Source organism: Uranotaenia lowii, chromosome 1 (assembly GCF_029784155.1).
Source record: "Uranotaenia lowii strain MFRU-FL chromosome 1, ASM2978415v1, whole genome shotgun sequence".
Classification (NCBI taxonomy): domain Eukaryota; kingdom Metazoa; phylum Arthropoda; class Insecta; order Diptera; family Culicidae; genus Uranotaenia; species Uranotaenia lowii.
The window spans coordinates 85,666,195-85,683,581 of NC_073691.1; the positions used below are offsets into that span (position 1 = coordinate 85,666,195).

The window sequence follows — 17,387 nt, forward strand, 5'->3', positions numbered from 1 at the left end:
CCAAGATTGTGGACCGGTTAACACTAGTGTCACGGGCACACACGCACACACTACTGTAATTTTCGTCAAGATGGTGGACTTTTTCCATTAATGTGCTACGAGCACACACACAATACTAAAAGTCACCGACTTTTCTTTGCCAAGATGGTGGATCTCTTCACACAATTGTGCTTCGAGCACTGTTCCCCAATATGGCGGAATGTCTTTGAATTTGTGCGATGCGCATACACACACAGAGTCACAATTTGGAAGCAACGGATTTTTCCAAAATGGCGTCGAGCCGATAATTTTCGCACACGGTACGAAATTCACTCGCGATAACCTTTTTGATTGCCGGTAATCATTCAAAATTCCTCAGGCTATCCGGATCGATTAGGACCAAAATGTTTTTCGCACGGCTCAGGGAATTTAGCGAGAAGAAAAGAGACCGATTTTTCGGCTAGAACGGAGGAACAAAAAAACACGTCCGACTGTGACAACGATTTGATTTATTCTTATCCTTTTCAAATGGGCAGTGGTACAGTGATGTCAACCTTCCAGATTTTTTCTGGAGACTTTTTTGTTTTTTTCCAGACATTTTTTTTAAGTTTCCAGACTTCCAGACTCGTGTCATTTCTTCCAGGCATTTCCAGACTTTTGAGTTTCGACATGAATTTTCAGACAAAACAGTAAAAATTCAAAATTTTCATAGCAAAATGGCAAAAAATGATTCGAATTAGTAATTGAAGAGTGAGAAATGCCACGACGACATCACCACAATATTCTCAGGCATTGATAATGTATAGAATGTATGATTATGATGAAGTAATAAGTGTTATCCCCTAGACTGCAATATTGCAATCTGGCGACCGAAAAAAAGTTCATCACCTATAAAGTTCGCCATCCAGACTTTTCCTCACTTTTCCAGATTTTTTTTCAAAATCTTCCAGACATTTCTGAAAAACAGTTGACATCACTGGGTACAAATATATTTATAGCAAGTCTATAATTTTATGGAAACACAGTTCAGTGTCAATCGTTCAGTGTCCAAAATTTAAATTAGATTTTGTCTTATCATCTCTGTTTGGGTGAGTGCGAATTTTGATAACTGATAAATTAATCTACATAAATAAAAAAAAAAACTAATTTTGAACTGATTTACTATCCTACGTTGAATTAAGGATTCACTTCATGGATAGATATTAACAGTGCTTTAAACAATAAAATCCTACAATTTTCAATAATTTAAGATACCAACTTTTTCTGACATCATTCAAGAACAAGTTTGAATATTTTGTATAGAACATTTTAACTCATTTAAAACTTCGTTGTAGGCAGCAGAACGATTTGACTTATTCTTAAAGATAACTCTTATTCAATCTTCCTTTAAATTACGTCAAAATTCTCATATTTTGCTTAATTGGGAAATATTGACAGAAGAAAGCTTCTATGAAATTTTTCTCAGAATTCAAAATTACTTGTTGTTTTCGGGAAATTTGATCTTTTTTCAAAATCTTGTTTGTGATGTTACAAAGTTTTTCCAAAAAGTGCGCAAATTTATTTGATGAATTTTAACCTTTCTTAATTATTTCGAAAATTTAAGTTGATAGAAAGAATAGCATAGGGGAGAATGAGGATACTTGATCCCTGGGGATACTTGATTCCTTAGCTATATCTCGAAACTGGAATGTCTTACAAAGATCAAATGTTCCAGAAAAATGTGCCAAAATGAGCAAAATAACAATGCTTGTAGTTCAAAAAATTTTAACAAAATAATTGTTTGAAAAATTTTACAAAATGTAAATTGAAGATCTTTTTTCATCACTTTAAAATGTTCCTTACATAGGAAAATTATGAAAAAAATTTTTGTTCCAATGTATCAATCGTTCGAGCGTAAAAAGAACTTCATGATGCCATATTTTCAAAGCAATGGAAATCTCTCAACTTTTTTCAGAAAAAGTTTTCTAAAATGTTGATTATGGGTATAATTGATCCCCTAGAGTTGGGTACAGTTGATCCCCCTTCCAAACGGCATATTCTTTTTCTGAATTGATCGTTATGATTGCTGATCACGAAATTACTAATATTTATCCAAAAACTAATATTTATCAAACAATTGTCTGAAGAAAAGAGCAAAAATAATTAATTTTCTCTTAATTATAAAAAATAGCGCCTTTAAGTATGCAATGTAATTAGCGTTGAGAAAATGTTATAGAATTTTCTTCTTATGTCTGCTATAAATTGTGAAATGAGAACAAACATGACCAAAATAGTCAATTAACATTCTATCTTGGGGTTTTGTTTGATTTTTATACAAGGATTATGGCTTCCTGAATAAAAGATAAAGTCTCCTTCAATAGGGGATCAAGTAACTTCAGAAAAATCGCAATTTTTTTACTCCCACGAAAATGCTTCTAGTTTATCAACGGGTTTAAGTATCGTTCTAATTTTTGGAGCATAGAAACTTAAAGTTACAAGCTGTCAGAAAATGTCAAAGACGGCGAATTATAAAAAGATATGGTGAAAATAAGTAAAGGGGATCAAGTATCCCCACTCTCCCCTACATATTTGGATTTTTTTTGCCTTGTGTAATTGACTTCTGTAGCCCCTGTGGTTATTCAATTTATTACAATGTGTTGAGAAAATCCTAAGCGATGAAGGATAATTATTATAAATTTTAACATATGTGATTTTTTTAGCGAAATTAAATTGAGATTTAAAGGGGCTAAAAGTGAATACTGATGTTGGCCGTTTTGAACAGAAACAATAGGCTTACAGATATTTCTGCTCGTAAATTCATTTAACTATGTTGTTGAGAATAAATAACGACAGGATACCTTTTCTATATTGTATATTTTAAGGCATTCAATTTTTTTCTTTAATCGGTGGCAAGGTTTGTGTTTTTTATCATAAAATTTTTTTTATAATAGAACCCCGTTTATCCTTTCCTCGATTATCCCTAATCAGTGGGATTCTACTGTTATTTGTTAGTTTGGTGACTGGCTGGAAACACCTTTTTTTCTCTAAAATTGCATTTACATAATAGAATGTGTACCTATATCTATTTTTCAGGTTCTTTTAACACCAAAAGCACATTGCATGTCGGTTCCTGCTTGCTGTCACTTCCTCTTTCTTCCTTCCGATAAATTCAAGCCCCAGCTTCCACCACCGAGTGGATGCAATAAAACCGAGATAATACTCTGGAATGCATGTCTGTTTTCTATATATTTAAACTAATCACTGTCGGCTTCGCAAAATGTACGCTTAGGTTGAGTGGAATTCTTGTGAGAAATTCAACCCACGTTCTCGGTTCGGAAATTCTTTCTAAATCACTGTCTCTTCTTTTCTCCCTTTCCCTCTTCTCTTTATACTGCCCATGTGTGCGTGTATGTGTCTCCCCAATCTCTGCCACTCTTCATACGAACCCGAAATTATCAGTGACCGAAGCGAGTACGCCCGGAAACGTTGCTTCACGGCAATCCGGAACAACTGCAAGCTTCGCTCGGCAGACAAGATCCGCTCCAAGTACAATCCCCGGGCACTTAACCTGGGGGACGAAGGCCAGAGAACGAAGGCCCAGCAACAGCAGCAGGTTCCGGAGAACAGTATCGTCAACGGAGGAGGAGGAGGAAGTGCGGCGGCAAGCGGACCGACCGACCGGGCCACTTTTGTCGGGGCCAAAAAGTTCCCCAAAAAGCTATAACACTTCGGCCAGCCATTTCAGCCATCGTTGAATTAATACTCCTACATATTCTATTCGTGCTAGTATTATGCAACTTGTATCATCCTAGTAATAAAAATATAGGTTCAAAAGACTAAGATGGACAAATGGCTTTAAAGCTGCAACTTTGAATCAACTTTAAAAAAATATATAAAACTCTGAATGCAATAAATTTAGTTATGAAATCATTACTGATGGCACTCTTTCTGTTCCATTTTTTTTCACCGACAGACGATTTCGCATGTGTCCCCCAACTCAACCTCCAACCTCTGAAATCAAAATTGAACTCCCCCTTTTTTCTTATCTTTCAAATAATGCTTGCTATTTTTCCGGAATCAATCTCATGGAAACGGAAGATGTAGACTTAATTGAAAGCCAGCAAGCTGTAATGAAAAGAATTCGCCCTTCCAACTTCACACAACATTTAATCTTGTTCCGCTTAGGTTTACGACCATCTTCGACCCACCTTCGACCTTCTCCTTGTTTGCCATCTTGCAGATTCGTCCTTGCGCCAATGTTTGGGTTGAGCTGGCACAGAGACGCAAAAGAAATAGGATACCACAGGGCCAGACACCCTCCCTGTTTGATTGACATGAACTGGGAAATTAATTTTGAAGTTGTGATAATTCTTGTTCCACTAGTAAAGTTTGTTGTTCTGTAAGAATTTGAACTTCTTTTTAGGAGCGTCTGACTACGTCCTACTCAGTTAGCAAAAAAGACACTTCAAACCAAGTTCTGTACCAGCTTGAAAGCTGAAACTCGCAAGCATTCAAAATGGGATTAAAAGCAGCTCATCGAACGAATCTGAAAAGTATCGATTTCTCAGTCGCCAGTCATTTAGCGAGATATTTAGCGAGAAAGTTCATTCCTTTCCGTTTCCCACTTCGACACTTTATGGTTTGGCAGGAGAAAAGAAAAGGAAAAGCCCTAATTCAATTAACAATCTGGCTTTCGGCTGTTAACGAATGTACTGGTCTATTTGTCTTGGCCTTTTGGAGTTGTCCATTTTTGAAGCAAGTGGTTTGTGTAAAGAAAGCTGATACTTTTAGCAGTTAAACTATTGTCGGTATTAGCTGGCGCATTGTTTTTTCAACATTGACTTTTTTTAATCCTTTTTCCCTTTTTGCCAAATTTTTTGGTCCGATTTTTTCCAACTTTCATTGCATTGATTTCATGGCTTTTTACTATATATTCTCTTAAAAAATTAAACATCATTGAAACGAAAATTTACGATGAAAAAAAACTTTATTTTTGAATGAGAAGCTTTTTTTTTTGTTTCAAATTTTAGACCATAATTTTTCATCATTACAAGCCATTTTAATGAAGAAATTAAGCAGCAACACTTTTTGTGAAAAACTTTTGAATGCATGGATGGAAATTGATGAAATTTTCAGTGAAACTGCCTAGTAATGTAGTGTTTAGATTTGGAAATATTTGTTACGTTTTGTTAAGTTGTTTTCGAGATAGCGTCCAATGCAGAAGTTAATCGACTTTAAATTTTGGGTGCCACGTGTGCCATCTATAATGACATTCTATGAACCACCCTTTATCCAAATCAAGGTTTATTGTAATAACTTTTTTTTTGTTACCTTGACTTTCAAAGCTACTCAAAACATAATTTGATCGAAGCTTTGGCCAATTTAGCAGATAGTCCTCCTTCGGCACAAAAACATGTTTGACTTTAAATCAATCTACCTCAGTTTTCGCGTCATTGCACGATTCCAGATTCAACCAAAAACAGAGTATCAACTTTGTAAAACTTATTGAAGTGCTATAATATAGTACCTACTGTGATGGCAATAAACGCCTTGAAGTATGCAAGATAACCAGAAAAGTAATTTCTAGTATACACAAATATTTCAGTTCTGTTTGTCCGAATTAAAAATCTGTTTTCAAGAAAGTGTCTGATTTTTATCAATTTGAGTGCTTTCTTTTATTTTATTAGATAAAGATTTTGAAATATGGATAAACAGTTGGGAAAAATGGGGTAAGATGGACACCCTAAGGTAGAATCGCAAAAGAAATCATGTGTTATTTTGTTCATCACGGTTTCGTCAATTTTTTTCAAAACGTTTTTTGCTTAAGCTTTTCGACAGAAATTAGCTGATTTTTCTCCAGATGGTTAAAGAGGAGCCTAATAAACACAACACATTTGAAAACGGTTGAAAGTTTCGACAATATTGCGAGTTCTAAATAAAAATTAATTTTCTGAGGAGAGAATATTACATCAAATAATGGAACCTCAAAGTTTCTGTATGTTTTGTTGACATCATTAGATTTGAGCAAAACATTGCATTTTCTGAAATATTGAAAGGTCCGTTTTACCCGACTTTTCCCTTCTTGTTTTCGTATGAAAATAGTTCTAAATGTACTTTTTTAAACTTATTTTTCGATTCAGAACGAAATTTACAAAATTCACTTAAATATAATAAAAATTAATTTTCAATCCCCTAAATACAAATAATTATTGTGAAAACGGTTTAATTGTTTCAAAACGCCTTGGGAGACACAAGCAAATCCAAAAGCTAAATAGTGTTAGGTACTTTTTAATAAAAAGAAGGAAAATGTGCCCCTAAAAAATTTAAACTTTCGGTGTCGAAATTATATTGTCGAGGAAGTTGTGTAAAAACTCGATTTAATTTCAAAGATATGAGTTTTGACCGTTCAAAAAAGGTCGAGAAAAATGGAAAGATCGTATCTTTATCATAAGACCAATCTTTCAAGTCAAAAATAGTTGGCAATAAGTTTAGTAGAACGTTTTTCTCAGAAATCGAATGAAAACAATAAAAAACTTCTATTGAGTTAACCAGGAGTATTGTGACCCTGATATCTAACTTAAAACTTACAAAAAAAAACATATGCTGGCTTTGTGATTTTTCAATAGAACAAAAACCTGGGAACTTAACATTTTGCAGGTTAGCAACAAATAGGCGCTATGATATAAGTTTAATATCATGGTTTTGTATTTCTCACAAATCACATCAATGTACTCTTTTCGATGTGGCCGGATATAGGCTTTGAACGAATAGTTGATTTCCGGCTGTTTTCGGGCCCCTCACTGGAACTTCCCTGAAATTTACGCGATCCTGCTAAAAAAAAACGCCAATGAGCTTCTGTATTGGACGATATCTCAGAAACCACTTGACAGATTGTCACCAAATTTATGCATGTAAGGCTTCATTGAAAATTTCAACAATTTCATTCATGCATTCAAAAGTTATTCACAGAACAATGTGTTTCTTTAAAAAAAAACTTTATCTATAATGAATGTTAGGGGTTCAATTTGATCCTTTGAATCCGAAAATATACATTTCTCCTCTGAATGCATCTATCCAGTAATTACATGTTAGAAAGGACACAAAAACCAGTTTTGATCAAAGGTTTAGAAAATTGCGCCTTGATGTATGCAAAAATTCTAGAGTGGTAGACAATCTTTTTTAATCTTCTTTGCCAAACACTTATAAACTGTGAAAACAGAACTAATACGGCCAAAAATAGTGAACGGACCTTTTTTTCTGCATATTTGACTTGATTTAAGCCGAGGGTTAGGGCTCCTCGAATAAAGAATCAAGTCTCCTTTAGTAGCAGATCAAGTCTCCTTTAACTTAAAAGATATCACTTTTTTACGTCTCACGAAAATGCTTCTAATGTATGGGTTCATGTATCGTTCTAGCTTTGAATCACATATCCTTAAAGTTACATGGTGTAAGAAAATGCGAAAGACGGCGCGAAGATTGCTAAATTTTCCAAAAAGATATGATGAAAATAAGAAAAGGGGTTCATTGTTATTCAAAATAACAGCACAAAACGTTAGAAAAATTTGTTTTTATTATGCAACAAAATAAAAATTAAAGCAACGCCTTGTAAACTTCGTTTCAGCACCCTAGAATATGATTATTTTGCATCATTTGTTTTTATGTTTTTTTTTTGTCATAAATGTTAACCCTGAATGTGTGCAGCATATTTTTGTTTTTTTTTTCTTATATAAGCTTCAGTAGGTACCGTAATCCGCGGTGACATTGATCACTTTTTTCAATATATTTCGATTATTTTTTCTTTCAAGGAGAATGTGGCATGTTTTATATTTTTAAAACCAGTTCTGGACTCCTATGAACGTAAAACATGGATGTAGAAATTTATTACACTTTTTCAAATTTGATTAAGAAATCGTTTTCGTTTCTTTTCAGAATTCGATGCTTTGAGGTGGCATTGATCAGTCTCTATTCTGACGGTTTTAACGAGTTTTCTTGATCATAAAGGATACAAAACATCTTCATCATATTTACAAATGCTAGTTTATCAATTTATCCTTGATTTTTAACGTTTTTTTTTTTTTAAATATTTATAATCGAAAAAGAACAATGATGCTGCCTACATTTAAGGGCAACAATAATTATAATTGCTAAATAGTTTGAGCTTCAGAATACAAATGAATTTTTACCTTCACACATTCCCTAAGGCCCTCTCACTATTTCCATTTTCATTTTTTCTTCAAAGTTAACGATTTGATAGGGTTCCTATCCATTTGTCCAATACGGGCTTACTCTTGGAAAATGTTTTTATTTTTAAAACATAAAAAATTTATCATAAAATGACTATAAAAATAGCACTTTAACTAAACATTGAAAAAAGTAGTACTTTCACATCAAACAACCCGTTTGCTTCTAAATGCTTTTTGGTATCATCAGGAGAGCTGTTTGTTTGCGAGCCTTGAAAAAAAAGATATTTTAATTTTGAAATTAGATTTTTTATTAACAGAAAAAAATTTCAAATATAAAACAAATTTTGCCTATTTGATACTCAATTAATAGGCTATCAAACGTAGAAAACAGTTTTCAAAAATGTAAACTATAAACTAAGTTATTGATGATAATGTGGAAAAGTCTTTTGTTGGTCAAATTTACCCCGGTGATCAAAGTTACCCCGTTTTACGGTACCTCAATGTGGTGGCCGTTAGATTATCTGAGGACTGAACACATATTTTTAAGAGGCCTTCAAAGTTGAACAGTGTCGCATGATGCCCCAGTTGATAGTGTGTACTTTTATTTCTGTTTATTCGCAGGCTTGCGAATCAAACACTCCTTCTGATAAACTGAAAGTAATTGGAAGAAAACGGTTTGATTTATGTGGAAGTTTAACTTTTGTTAACCTGTGTATGAAAAACGGCTTAAACCAAGGAAAAGTTTAAGAAATTTCATTGGTTTAAGCTTAAAATACTTGAAAAAAAAATCTGAACTTTCCCTTAAAATTATGCAACACCTAAACCTTTTTTTTCGAAAAAAGAGCGTTTGAAAGATTTAGTGTAGTCATAATAAATAAAAATGTAACAAGTTGCACACATATCAATAATTTTGAAGATAATGAATAAGATAAGTTTTTTCATAATTGGATGGTAGAACATTGATGATCATCAAGAACTCAAAAGTTATAAATATCCAATGAAATTCAACTTAACAAAACTAAAAACTTCAGATTTATTTACCTGAAAAATTCATGCAAGAGATTTGGTATACAACTTTTCCACGATAACGCAGATTTTAGTCTAATCACTCGTTCAAATCCCTACACGGCTATCGAAGCGTTGAAATCGAAGCCTCTAAATTTAAGTATTTTTTTCTGCCCCATGATTAATTTCATGGAAATGGAAATAGTTTGATTCTAAAAGCTGGAATGTATGAAAATCGGTTCATTAGTTTTCAGCAATCAGTCCAAATAATTATTTAGCAGAAGAAATGAAAATGAATCATTGCATCCATACTTTACACCCTACATACCAAACGATGCATCGACATAGTTTTTCACATCGTGGGATAGTTTTTCAAAGTTTTTGCTTCTCATAAAAAATGTCAAAAATTAGGCAATAAATATACAAATTTTAGCATTTTTTGATGGATTGGCTGAATGATATCACCAACAAAATTTTTATATTGCTTTTGTTATCCTAAACCTTCCCTAATGGTGTAAACATATTTTTCGGGGACGATTTTCGATCACCGCTAATTGTTATTATCGATTTTGGTTGATATTTTTCGGTGAAAATTAAGTCAAATCCAAACAACTTCTTTACGTTTTGGCTTACTGTTTTGTTTCGGCCATCTTCAGAAAAACTGTATTTCATAAAATTTAAAAAAAAAAATTAAAAATTTGGATTTGACTTAATTTTCACCGAAAAATATCAACCAAAATCGCTAAAAACATATTTTTCGGAAAATCACCAAATTTTTTTGAATACATATTTTTAAAATTCCGTTACCCAATCAAAGATTCACCTTCTAAATCCCGTTTCCATACACTGGAATATGATTGTATTGCATCACTCATTTGTTAATTTCAAAATTTTATCCATCCAAACATTCATTTTTATGACTTCAGCAAGCAGATTTTTATTGTAGTATTTTTTACCCCTAAATGTATGCAGTGTCCTTATGCATTTTCTTTTAAATCATTTTTGACCGAAAAAATGTAAAATTTAATTCGAACAAAATAAAAAATTACTGCAATTGGTCCTTTATGCGTTTTAAGCAACAAACCTCTTTTTCTTAGAAGGGCGCAATTTTTCTGACTTTGTCAAACTTTTGATGTTCAAGCAGTATAGGGTAAATGATCTTGAGCGGAACCAATTGGCTCGATTCGACGCAACTCGGAACAGTTGACCAAGCGTTATGGATAGGGGTTATATCCGAACGATTTTTTTTAGTTCAGCGGATAGATCTTGGTTTCTGCTTTCTTATGATGATTTGTAGAATATTTTAGAGTAAACCCTGATAACTCTAGAGCTGTTTTACTGAAGAAAGAATTCTGATCTTGAGCGGAACCATGCTGATTTTGAGCGGAACTAAAATATGATCTTGAGCGGAACCATTTTGTACTGTCAACACATCTTTAATAGCTTTCATTCTCAATCTTTGTGTAACTGCGAAAACTTCAATTAAATTTCATCTTTAAAGGTATTTAAGTTCAAAAATTGATGTTTTACGTACATAACAAAAACTTAACCTTCCAAAGTTGTTCTCAAAATATCTGTTCAAATTTATTTCTTACTTACAAAAAAAATCAATTTTCACATTGATTCACTGTTTCTTATTTTTAAAGAATAGATTCTCTTGACTCAAATTTTAGTTATTTTATCTCAAAAATTAGGTTCGTTTGTATATTTGAGTGATTATTTGAATGTGCGTGTTTAGGGTCATATTACCCCGAACAACTTTTGAAGATTACGACAAAGTCAGTAATACAAAAGAAGATGCATTTAATTACAGATTTTGCAAATAAAACTGTGAAAAATTCTGTTTTTTTGTACTTTTATCCCAAAATTCAGTGATGAATTTCTGTGATGCAAAGTCCTTTTATTTTTTTTTGAAAATTTATGATAAATTGCATCTTTTTTATATTCTAGTTGGGAAAAATCAGTTAACATTGAAATTTCTATCAAACTTTTGCAGTTCAAAGTATGGAACATAAATTTTTTATTGACCAAAAATTAAAATTTTGGAAATCTATTCAAAATTTAAAAATTCTGTGAAATCTGTGAATATTTCAAATTTTTGTGTTCAGTGGAACATATTCTGTGATAAAAATTTGCTCATAATTCTGTGAAATTACAGATTTTTCTTTGATTTCAGCATTCTTGCTCTAAAGAACTTATTCATAGAATAAAGTTTATAATAAATTCCAGTTTCTTATGAATCACGATAAAATTATTTTATATTTAAAAAATATGGAAACATTAAGCAATTGGCTCAATAGATAAAACACTCATTTCCCAAACCGATTTCCATGAGTTCCAGCTCAAGTCTAAACATCAAACAGTAGGGAATCGGATACCAGGCTACCAACTGAATCGTTAAGTATTATAAAATAGCTTACCAGGTGTGCTTTGCAAAACATTTTAGAACTGAAGGAGTAATTTGAATTTCTGTTTATTGGTGTATCGTTTTCAATTGGAATTTCAACATCAAGAACAACCTCTTTAATGAAAGCTGCATTCTTAAGATCGAATAGTAATGGCAATGAAGATTGATTCTTATTCTGAAATAATGACTTTACTTTATTGGTTTCATTCGAATTATGCCAAAAAATAAGTATGAAAGCCTTCCTCCACCTGACCGTCGTCCCTTTGAAAGAAAGAATCGAAAAACATTTCTTGTACCCCAAAAATTAAACATTTTGAGTGCCTGGTTTGGTACGCTGTGACATCAATTAAAGTAATCTTTTGTTTTATTCGAACTTAATTTTATATCTTTTCTGTCCCTAAAGCTGATATGATAAGAAAAAATAAATGCACCTGATGCACCTAGCGGTTTATTTTGGAAGTTAGTAGTTCCGCTCAAGATCAAAGATGGTTCCACTCAAGATCATATTTTACTTTTAAAAACTAAGCGATTAATTGGTATTTAGATGGAAAACTTGTTACAAAAATCCGTATAATGCTTTTTTAAGAATTTTTCTACCATTTTAGTCATTGAGAATCAGTTTATAACGGCCAAGGGTTACATAAATTGACGTTCAAAGTCAGCATAGATTGGTGAAAATTGCACCAGAAATGCGTATGTTTTTAAAGCTTTTAATAACATTATTTCATTTAATAAATTTTAGCAAAAATGACAAAGTTTGTATGAAAAGATCTTGAAAAAGTGTTTTTTCAACATTTCGATGAGATTCATAAATAATCATTGCCTATATCTTAGGAAAAGTAAATGGTTCCGCTCAAGATCAGATTTCGATTAGTTCCGCTCAAGATCATTTACCCTAAGATTATCTGTGGTCATTAAATTTTTAGAAGCCATTGAAGTTGAAAAGTGTATCATGATGCCCCAGTTGACGATGTTCTTTTGAACTCTCAACACCCCTAGCGGCAGTAAGGGCCACTTTGTAAATCACTGTTGTAGTCAATACGTTCCTAACGGGCTAGTTGCATTTTTTTTAAATCCAATCACCTCGTACCGGTACCGCAGTAGAAGAAACAATAAAATATCGTCGAAACATTTACTTCCAAATATTCAATGATCAGCATCATGTGTTTACATTTCTCTCTTAAATTCTGCTAGATATATGTGAATTAAGGCTTGCGAATTTGATTTTTAAACAGCCAATCAAGGAATTGCTTGTATAGTTGCTGTCTAATAAAAAATGAGCTTAAACACATATTTGATAAATCAACAAAAATGTCAAATTTATTTCGATTTATTCTAAAACACTCATTTATGTATATGTATAATTGAAAACTTTATGCAGAATAAATTTTCGCCAGAGGAAATCCGGAACTATATCTTTGATCACTGATTTTATTCTTAAAACCAAAAGGACAAGTGAATATTGTGGCAATTTATTTGCCCGGCGATGTATACAAAATGTACATTTGGTTTTTTCTTATTTATCATTCCTATTACAGTCCCCCCACAATCATGGGTCACACACAATTATTAGTTGCCGATCATTTGAACTGCTGATATCTACTGAACAAAAAGAAATTATTTCATACTTTTATTTTTAGTTAATCGATAATATCATCAAAATGCATTTAAAATATAATGTGTGCGCTTGATAATAAAATTCCAATGTTATAAGGTTGATATCTTAAACCGTTAAGCCTTAAGTTCTAGGATTCCAACATAAGGAATTGGCCTCATATAAGCATAAAGGGCGAGTTCACATTTTCCAAATGAAACTAAGCGAATAAAACGCGAAAATTCAATAATATTTGGCAAAATATATGGCTTTCATAATTGTTACAGCATCTACCAAATTCCACACAATCATTGGTCACTTTTTTGCAAGCAAAACAAAACATTTCTTGGTTGCTAGCTCAACCCAATTGAATGTATACTAGCAATGAATGCCCCCAAATGTTTGCTAGAATCTCGTTGATTTCTATGTTGATATTCGGGTGTTGCCATGGACTTCTATGTGACTAATAATTGTGGGCAATTTGACTAATAATTTTTATGGGCTACAATTTTGACCCATAATTATGGTGTTGAAAAACGTTGATTGTTTTGGTACATTATGTTATTTTTTAGCAAATTTGAAAACAAAAACATATTAGAACTCAAAGACGAAGTATTGAAGGACTGGAATTCATGCAAAGCTAGATATTCGGTCAACTAACACCCGAATAAACAAACATTTTGTGTTGAAAGGATACGTTAAGTGACTCATGATTGTGAGGAGACTTCAAATAATGAAATAAAAACTTACGTTGCGCTTAGGGATTAAATTTTTACCAGAAAAAATCCGCAACTATTACAGAATTTGGACAATTAAATATTTTGGCATTGATTGAAATTCAAAATTCACGATGAATTTTGTTCCTCATAGTTTATGTTAGTCTGAAAAGAACAAATAACTTACCTTTAGCTATGAACGTCTTTAAAACAGATCATTTAATTCCAAAGGAAATCCAATATAAACATTTGATTTCCAGTCGATTTCCTCAAAACCAAAATAAACTCATATAAACCTCAGTTGAAGATTTGCTCAGGGATTCTGAGAATTTCGATGTAACTTACCTCTTCTGGGCCGCCAAATTTTTATTTTGATGCACGGAGGAAATAAAAAAAAAATCGACAACCGTGAACTACTGTGTTGTGAATTGTGACAACGGATGATGTTAAATTACACAGGACAACATGTTCAGATTCCGTACATCGTTTGGATGTAATTTTTAAAATGCATCCTTCCTAAGTAATAAATTATTCCTGGTTTTTTTTATGTAAATTCATTGAAAGCGAAAAAGGTGTATTATTTCATCGCAAAACATGGATAATACGTGTTGGTTTATAATATTTATTATTTATATTTTTCCTGCTATCATCAGCTGTGTTTTGTTGATGCTCTATTTTTGGAATCAGATACAGAATACTGTATATGATTAAAAGATTTCGTTGTTTTTTTACCCCCATATTTTTTCTCGGTTCAATACATATAGAGCTGAAGTATATCACGTCACGTGAAATATTATGCCAACATGTCTACTACTTCTCGAAACCGCCTCAAAGCAAAGAGAACATCAGCCAAGAATGGAAGCTTTTCGAAGAATTTCTGACCTTGCTAACATTTGGCAGCCGTAGACAGATTTGCGTCTCCATCCCGGAAACACAAGCACACAAACGCATTTATCATTTTATTCACAGCTTGGAGAAGGGCCGCACCCAGCATTCATTGTAGGAAAACTAGATACTATTGTGAAATATGCATAGTCATCCATTTCCTGCTGCTCTCAAAACCGAGGCTTTTCCATGATTGCACTCACAAGAAGGCACCGAAAGGTCGGAAGCGGAGGGAGCAAATAATAAAAATAAACACGGTTTCGAGCGCTACTTTAGACCGAACGATCAATTTTCCTTATAAAAATGTGTCCCGAACAATCGATGGAAAGTGGAAAGCGTCTGCCAAAACTAAACAGAAGACCGCAACCACCCTCAGTTCCCAATCCACTGCCGGTTGGTGTAGCTTTCGACATTTAGAGGAAAAAATAGGACTAGGTACCTACAGATTTTCTTATAGCCTCCAAACTGAGCGAAGACATGCTTTCCAGATTTTTTTTTGCTTTCCTTCTGGATGCTTTTTCCGAGAATTTATCCCGCATCTTCCTTCGTAGGAGCATTTCGCTAGAAATTTTTCATGCTTCTGCTCCTTGTCCGGGAAATTCGCAATAACACAAGACTACCACGGCTATTGATTGCTAAAATCAATATCATTCGGTAGGAAGATTGCCTCTGCTGTGAGCGAGAACTGAATGAGAGATGTTTATGCGTCTAAGCCTCTATGATATAGAGCCCGGAATCAAAGCTCGGTAATTACTTTCCAGGCACTCAGTGTCGGGGACAAATTTACAATTCACATTCTGAATGGGACGCATTTAGCCGAATCTGGGAATTTTTAGCTTGTAGGTAAACGGTGGACTAGGATGTGGGTTTTGATTGACGCTATTTACAAGTGTATTTTTAAGGAATTCGTGAGACGGTGTCTTATTACGAGTATAAATATATACCCAGTAGTTGAAGTTTATATGTACCATTTATGGAAGCATCAGCATGTCACAAAGCTAAAAATTGAATAATAAGCGAAGCATGGCTGAACTTATTTTAAAATAATGAACATTTGTCCACTTTTCAAATTTGTCCACTTTTACAGACACAACGAAGATGGTTCGTACACCTACGGCTACGAAGGAGCCGATGGATCGTTCAAAATCGAAACCAAACTCGCAACCGGTGAGGTCAAGGGCAAGTACGGCTACGTCGACGAATCCGGCAAGGTTAAGGTAGTCGAGTACGGCGCCAACAAATACGGATTCCAGCCATCCGGTGAAGGTATTACCGTACCCCCACCAACTCTGGTCGATGAAACTACCGGCAAGGATGGTCTGCTGGACTACGAAGATAATGTCCCAGCACCAAGACTGCAACAGGTTGGTTTGAAGAGTCTAACTTTGTCTTTGTCACGATAGAGTTCATGAATAATTATGTTTAATTTTAGAAGCTCCGCCCATCGAAACCTCGCTATCAGGAAGTTCCTCAACAGCGGCCACAACCTCAGCCTCAGCCTCAGTACTACGATTACGAAGAAGAGCAACACCAACCCCAGCCTCAGCATCAGCCACGACTTCAGCCACAGCAACAGCAACAACTTCATCATCACCAGCAACCGCAACAACAGCAGGCTCAGTATGTGCAGCACTCCCACTTCGGCCCGTCTGCTCCTGCTCCAGTTCCGGCACGTGCTCACCTTTCCAACGCTGTCCCAGTAGATGTGGTGTATTCTCCTAAACAGCGCCCTGCTCGTCCGGAACCCGAATACGACACCCGGCCACAAACATTCCCAAATGCGGCTCCTGCTCCAGAACCAAAGATCCGATTCTCTGCCCCTGCTTTTGCAGCTGCCGCCCAAGCACCGCTTCCAAAGTCCAATGTAATTATTAGCGCCTTCAAATATCCCTTGCACTAGCCCTTTTGAAACACTTAAGCTCGCCAATGCACCGATCGCTTTTGCTTCTCTCTATTGCAGCCTATCTTTGCTCCAGCACAGCCTGAGTATGCGCCACAGCCACGACCTGCCCCAGCCGTCTATCAGCCACGACCGGCTCAAGGACGCAGCACCAGCATTCTGGATCAGCTGGCCAAGGACTTTGCCCTGCCGCAGGGTGGAGCACCACCACTACACGACATCACCTTCGGATATTACTAAGCAAAATGCGCAGATTGTAGCCGACGACGGACGTTTGTGCCCGCGAAAAAACATTACTAAAGGGATGCCATTCACATTCGAAAAGAAAACTATTTCATTTACCAACCAACACCCACTATTCGGGGGTAAACTTTCAAAAGAGTGATAGAAATGTAAAGATTTCGTTTAAAAATGATCAATCGTAGAGAACTGATTATGTATAATTAAAATAAATCGTCCATCAGTGTTTATGAATTGGTTTTGAAGATTTGCTAGTTTTCATCACACTCCTTGCACTTTTCGTATATCGTATAGAAAGAGACCGTCAAACGGGGCATCATGCAACAGCATGGTTAGATGAAAGTTTGTATACCACAACATTTATTCAATTTATTTTAATACAATGTAATTAAATTATCATTTAATGATAACAAAATAATGATGACATAGTTTCTAAAATCTTGGGATAGTTTTTTAAAGTTTTTGATTTTCATAGAAAATTTTTAAAAATGTACAAATT

General features: G+C 34.2%; 1 protein-coding gene across 2 annotated transcripts in view; it reads left to right on the forward strand.

Moving 5' to 3' along the window:
- Nucleotides 1–17,118, forward strand: part of LOC129738626 (mediator of RNA polymerase II transcription subunit 15) — an 82,836-nt gene extending 65,718 nt beyond the window's left edge. Inside the window, exons 3-5 of one of the 2 annotated variants that reach the window (XM_055729870.1) lie at nt 15,836–16,112; nt 16,184–16,612; nt 16,709–17,118. In XM_055729870.1, coding sequence (XP_055585845.1) covers nt 15,836–16,112; nt 16,184–16,612; nt 16,709–16,888 — 886 coding nt within the window. In that variant the 3' untranslated portion in view covers nt 16,889–17,118. Of the gene's footprint in view, nt 1–15,835; nt 16,113–16,180; nt 16,613–16,708 lie in introns of both variants that reach the window. The other variant, XM_055729869.1, reaches the window with a different exon arrangement.
- Nucleotides 17,119–17,387: the final 269 nt, after the last annotated feature.